This window comes from Otolemur garnettii, unplaced genomic scaffold, assembly GCF_000181295.1.
Source record: "Otolemur garnettii isolate 467f Iridium unplaced genomic scaffold, OtoGar3 scaffold00138, whole genome shotgun sequence".
Classification (NCBI taxonomy): Eukaryota; Metazoa; Chordata; class Mammalia; order Primates; family Galagidae; genus Otolemur; species Otolemur garnettii.
The window spans coordinates 4,436,542-4,443,128 of NW_003852533.1; the positions used below are offsets into that span (position 1 = coordinate 4,436,542).

The 6,587-nt window shown below is 52.8% G+C and overlaps 1 protein-coding gene across 2 annotated transcripts in view; it reads right to left on the bottom strand.

Moving 5' to 3' along the window:
- The window catches only part of GRIP1 (glutamate receptor interacting protein 1), a 270,568-nt gene that overhangs the window by 21,173 nt on the left and 242,808 nt on the right, over positions 1-6,587 (bottom strand). For both annotated transcript variants that reach the window (XM_012810579.1, XM_012810580.1), the window contains 2 exons: positions 4,599-4,738; positions 4,239-4,433 (listed from right to left, as the gene is read on the bottom strand). In XM_012810579.1, the coding sequence (XP_012666033.1) occupies positions 4,239-4,433; positions 4,599-4,738 (335 nt within the window). The remainder of the gene's footprint in view (positions 1-4,238; positions 4,434-4,598; positions 4,739-6,587) is intronic.

The window sequence follows — 6,587 nt, forward strand, 5'->3', positions numbered from 1 at the left end:
CCTGTGAGCGGCCTGGTGATCGCCCTGTACTGGGGCTGAGAGGGGTCCACCTGTGAGCGGCCTGGTGGTCGCCCTGTACGGGGGCTGAGAGGGGTCCACCTGTGAGCGGCCTGGTGGTCGCCCTGTATGGGGGCTGAGAGGGGTCCGCCTGTGAGTGGCCTGGTGGTCGCCCTCCCTGGGAGCAGAGAGGGGTCCGCCTGTGAGCGGCCTGGTGGTCGCCCTGTACGGGGGCTGAGAGGGGTCCGCCTGTGAGTGGCCTGGTGGTCGCCCTCCCCGGGGGCTGAGAGGGGTCTGCCTGTGAGCAGCCTGGTGGTCGCCTTGTACTGGGGCAAGGCGACCTCACGTGTGCTACGCAGTCAGCCCGGCAGGCCCAGCAGCCTGGAACACACTGGGCTCTGCTTTCTCAGTTCATCATCTTACTCAATGGTAAACAATAATTTAAAAGGAACTAGCATAAGGGGAATGCCAGGGTTAACATCAAAAAAGCAGGAGCAAAAGAACAGAAAAACAAAGTAACAGCAGATGAAAAATACTTGTGAGAAGCAGACGAGAAACGTGAGTAAACAGACCATCCAAAATGTCAAAATACACAGCACAGCAAAGCTGCTGTCTTCATAAAACAAGAGGTCAAGACAGAAATATAAGAGCTCAGGGGGGCAAGGTGAGATAATGAAAGAGATGAAACATAAGCCTGTGGAGATCAGAAAGGAAAATCAACCCCCGCAATGGGGAGGCGGCTGCCTTGGCTGCCCTCTGGCCTCTGTTACGGGAAAGGGAAGTCGGGTGCTCTTTGTGTTGGGGTCCTTGTCAGTTACCACCGTCCTCATGAAAACACAAGGAAGTAAACACCCTGAAGTAAACAGTGGAAATAAATAAATTAGGCAACCAATCCACATAAACAACAAAATCTAAAAGGAACTGAATGAAAGAGTGGATCGAATTAAAAGCAAACATTTGTGTTAAACAGAGTAGAACTAATAAATGCAAGTCTTTAGGAAAAAACAAACAGAACAAACTGCTAATCTAACGTGGGAAAAGAATGAAAACACAAAAATACAGCAATTAAGAAGTGATACTGGAGATATAATCAGAGAATCTAAGAAAATAAAAAGAATTAAATAAGAGATTCCTTAACTATATGCAAATACATTTGGAACCTGGATAAAGTAGGTTTCTTTTCCCTAAGAGATTTGAAGTGATTAAAACGACCTCAAAAGACAAGAAACTAAGACAGAAACAAAGCTGCCCGAGTTCAGAGTCAAGGATCACACAGGCGCTCAGGCCATGGGACGGGCAGGAGCGGCCGACGTGCCGTCTCTCCTCACTGACCTCTGGGAAATCCAAGCAAGGCAATCACAGGCTTTTCTGAGCTGGAGTAGGAAGACCCCGGGGCCAAAGGCAGAAGGCACTGCTGAGGCGGGAGGTGGAGCGGCACAGAGCTGGGTGGCACCTGCCTTTCCCAGAGGTGAACAGTCCTCCCGCTTCCTTCCGTGTTAGCTGGTCAGTAACCCTAGCGCTGTTGGTAAGGCTGGCTTGATGCTCGTTACTGGCCCTTCGGCTGAGTGACCTCTTGTGTGTGAACGGAGAGTATGTTTCCCCTGTGTCGGCCCCACACTGTACCAGCTGTCATGTGTGACAGCTACAACAAGCAGGACAGCGAGAGTGGCTGTAAGACACTGACCTCCGGCCCGGAGGGGACACACCCTTGTGCCGCTGAGTGTCCTGCTGGAAACAGAGCAGCCCTCAGACTTGACGCAGCCTGGAGAAGCTACATCTCACCATGTGACGACATGACGTTTAACAAGAAAGGAAAAAGTTCGACTCCGTGCCTCGCTTTGAAAGAGCCGCCCTCTGGGTGGTGCCTGTGGCTCAGGGGGAGGGCATCGGCCCCACATACTGGAGGTGGTGGGTTCAAACCCAGCCCCAGCCAAAAAAAAAAAACAACCCTGACAGAGTCAACCTCACAAGCTCCACCCAGACCTCTCAGTGTCACCAGAAGAGGAACAGTGAGCTCATAGTGAGTGACAGTGACGTGACCTCTGACACTCATATTTGGGGTTGGCTGCACTGACAGTTCCACTCTGCAGTGACGGAGGTGACAGGCGTGCTGGGCTCTGAACGGTCAGATGGCTGCAGGATGTGACTTCATGAAGGCTGTACTTTAGTGGGAACAGAGGAGCTGGAGCTACACAGAAGAGGCCTCGGGGTGACAGGGACACCCTGCAAGCTGTAGGAGGGACACAAGGGACCAGGGGCTGCTGCTTGTGGCTCAGAGGAGACGGGCGTGTGAGGGCCATCCTCAGGAGGGCTTGGTGCAGATGGGAATGACCCAGAGGCTGGACTCGGGCTGACCGGAGATGTCAGCTCAACACACCCCGGAGCTTCTGAGCTGCCACAGCCTGTGGTTGGGGGACACCTCAGTGAGGGGAAGAGCTGCCACCACACTGAGTGTGTGGCTGGAGCAGGGGCAGGTGGGGCCAGTGACTCCTGACCCCTGCGGACACAGGGGTCCTACAGCAGTACTGGCCCTCAGTTCCCACACTCGTTATGAGAGTCACCGGGACTGTGACAGGAACCAGCCCCGTATCTCTGACGAGCTCTGCAGATGGGGGACTGTCACCATTTCCATCACCTTGGAGGACATCGGTCCTGCCGTGATTCCATCATCTCCACCCACCCTCTACATCCCTTCAGCCTCACAGAGACTTCCAAACTGTAAAGACCAAATTTCATATTACTAGGACTGCTACTCAAGTTTTCAAGATGCTTCACAAATAATGCTGACAATGGTCCCCCATCCCTGACTGATGGGCACTCCGCGTGCCCTGTCCCCACCCCGCAGCCATGTCCTGAGGCATCTCCTTCTGGGCAGAACTCATTACCCTGAACGGCATCCTCTGTGTAACAAAATTCCTCCACAGTGACGAATCAGCAGCAAACACACCGTAACAAATCCCCCGCAGAGCCCTACTCGAGAGAATGGGATGTGGGTCCTCCTCCTGGTGTCCTCCAGTGGGCCTTCATCCTCAGGCAAGTGAAGTGTGTGTTACTTGGTGGCACAGCTAACTTGTCAGAAGACGTTATGACTCTGAGAAATTAACTCCTAGCTAAATGAAAGCCCCAATTCTGTTTTAGGTGTTTAAAATATCTGCCACGAAACTCTAATATCCCCTCTGATAACGTCTAACTTTGAAATGCCATTTACTTTTGATTTTTCCACTTTTTTTTTCCATAGGACCTAGCAGAGAGTGACTCAAATATAGGAAGGAAGAAGACACAGGGGACCCACAGCTAGAGGCACAGCGGCCTAGACATAGCCTCTCTGAGCTCTGTTCTGTGGCCCCCTTGCCCCTGACACGGGGGACGTGGAGCCACAGCTGGAGACACAGCGGCCTGGACACAGTCTCTCCAAGCTCTGTTCTATGGCCCCCTCGCCCCTGACATGGAGGACGTGGAGCCACAGCTGGAGATACAGCGGCCTGGACACAGCCTCTCCAAGCTCTGTTCTGTGGCCTCCTCACCCCTGGAGGGACAAGGCCCACTTGAGGCTGAGTCTGCACAGGGCATTAGAGGCGGGGACACTGGGAGGTGTGGACACATCTCTTTTCTGAGCACTGGGAACGGAACAGTTTTTAAAGCACCTGCTGGTGTATGTCCCATATTCAGCCTGACACTTCTTAGGTGTTTACATTCTGGGAAAAAGGTTTGACTTGTAGATAATTATTTCTTCACATGAAGAGGACATCTATGATTAAAAATCTACTACATACCTTCCTATATTGCGATCACAACTCTCTCATACTGAGTATTCAAGGAAACTCCTACAAACTTCTACCTAAAGCCAGGCAGGAATAAATGGAGCTGCAACATTGGCTAATCTCTTATGCGCCTCCTCAGAACGCCCTGATCCATCTTTGGGAAAGCTTGCTAGAAAAATAAGATAGTAGGGCCTGACTTCAGTGAGCCACTGTGCTGTGTGGCTTGCCTTGAAGGACAAGCTCTGGGTCAGGCTCCAGCCCCAGGAGGCCGCATGGTCTGGACAGCTCAACAATGCTGGTGACTCAACTGCGGGGGAGGTGCGAGGCCCACTGAGTGAGCGTATGCAGCAGGCGCCACATGGCTGCACGGACACAGACACAGTTAAATAAAGACGCTCTCCTCATGGAGCAGAGGATACATTTTTGAGAAGCACAGGCTTCAGCAAAGTTAAATCCTCTGGCCCCAGGGCAAGAACATACCATGAGTCCCGTAGCTGGTGTCCACTGCAGACCCGTCCCATGAGTCCACGGCGCTGTCCACACTGGGCACCGTGGAGGGGTACATGTCGGAGAGCTTGCCTGGTTTCTGCGCTGGAGGGGAGTCCTCCTCGGTGTCCCCCAGGTCACTCATGTGGCTGGCAAGGGGGAACTTCTTGGGACTTGATGCTGACTGGGCTTTACAGACAGGAGAGGAGTTTAAGTGGCAAAGTAAATTTAAATCAAAAGACACTCAAACACTCTACGGCTGGAGACGCATCTGCCTGGAGACACACAGACACCGCACATTCTCTCATGCAAGGAAGCGCGAGGGATCCCCGACTGAAGCTCTGACCCACTCACCATCTGTCTGCTTCTTAATTTTCAAGGTGACCGTCTCCCCTGCCATCTGTAGCAGGTGGATGGCTTCACTCAGAGGCTTCCCTTTCAAGCTGCTGCTGTTGATGGCGAGGATTCGGTCTCCGACGTGGATGGCACCGGTTCTGAAGCACCGACAGCAGAAAGAGAGACAGAGACAATCCCTGGTGCTGCTGAACGTGAGCCCCTGACATGCTTAATGCGTCCCCGTGATGGAGACTTGGCAAGGGCCCCAGAAGTCCCTGGATCTAGCTTTCTCCCGGGCAATGTTATAAGGTAACTGCATCTGTTGCGAATTAATTCTACTTTCCAATAAAATTAGAAAAATTGTTTTAATTAGTTTTTTAAGTGGTGTGCTTTTTAAATTCCAAGCAAGCTGAGTCAGTTGGTAACCCCTTGAAAATCCCAAGAAAAATGAGCAACATTGAACAAACGAATCATTCTTTGTTTCTACGGATTTAAAATGTTTAATGCAGTCAGGGTCCAGCTCTCTATGGGGAGGTGGGGAGACACACCAGCCCCTGGGATGACCGGGACTCCCTAAATGATGATTCCTAGGACCGGACAAGGCCGAGTGAGGGAATCAGTCGGTGTGCGTCTGTGCCCACCTCCGCCGCCTGCCAGCGCCTGACCGGGGTGCCTTCCTCTAGTCGTTCTGGGCGTCATTTCCTCACCACTACGATGGGGTGATCACCTCACTGGGCAGCCCTGACATTAAATGGGAAAGCGTTTGTAAGGGCCTTACACGCTGCTTGAAGTGTAAAAAAAGAAAATGACCTTGCTGAGCAAGGACCCAGCTGACCGCTGACCCTTTCCCTTCACCTCCCAGCTTCACCCAAATCTGGCCCAGCAGAGTGGAATCCACAGTCCTGCTGCCCAGCACACCTGTCCCCGTTTGGAGGCACAGGTTGGGGGCAGTGGACTCAGCCATGAAGCCCGGGCACAGGGTGGCATTCAGATCTGTGGGGCGGAGTCCCCGTGCCAGTCCCCTGCTAAGCGTGCTCACTCAACGTGAGAGAAGGACCCGACCAAGCTCCCGGGAAAGCCCACGAGTCCAGGCTCTGACCACACTTGCTCCTGTGCCAGGGTGGCCACGGTGGGCAGCAGGAACAGGAGTGGTTGAGGTGACATGGGATCTCGTAAGCCATCTAATATGTCTGCCACTGCATCTAGTCTCACGAATAAGGTCCTCTGGGACTAAAAAGAGATGTCTGCATCCTCTCATGAGAAGTTTCTATCGAGGCTGTGAAAGCTCCATGCCGTGTGCCAGAGACACCTGCCCAGGGGCTTCCTGGATGAGATCAACATGCCTCTTTCCTTGTCTCTGCCATAGAGACCTCACAGTGTGTCTCTAATAGAGAGACCTGGGGCAGGAGGACACCAAATCACAGGTGTCCCTGGCGACATCAGGACACTGTCCTCCATGGGGCGACCTCCTCTGAGCTGCCTCTGTCCCTCTCACTGATGGACGTGTTGTACGAGCTAATTTCTAAGGCACATTGTGGCTCCAATTCTCTGTGGTGTGTGTCTCTGTGTCACCAGCCACTGTCTCTACATGTGGGAACATCTCTGTGCATGCCTCAGCAAGGTCACTGGAGGATGGTTGTCGCTACGAGGCTTGCTGTGTGCTGACAACCTGTCTCAGACAGAAATGCAGCTTAGCAGTCAGTGGGGAGCAGGTAGGGGTGCATGTCAATGCCAGAGGAGCATCAGACACCCCAAATTACACTGCATGGTTAAGATGGGTCACCGCACTTTGTTCCATAATCTTTGAAGATAAACCTGCCTCTATCAGCCTTTTTTGAAGACACAGTGGCAAACAATGCACCTATCTAGTAACAGAGGCTCAGAAAGTGTTTGTGGAATTGAACCAGACGAGCCCTTTCACCTCCCTGAGCTGCAGGTTCCTCTGCTCAGAATGCACAGTGTGGGCTCGGCGCCTGTGGCTCAAGCGGCTAAGGCGCCAGCCACATA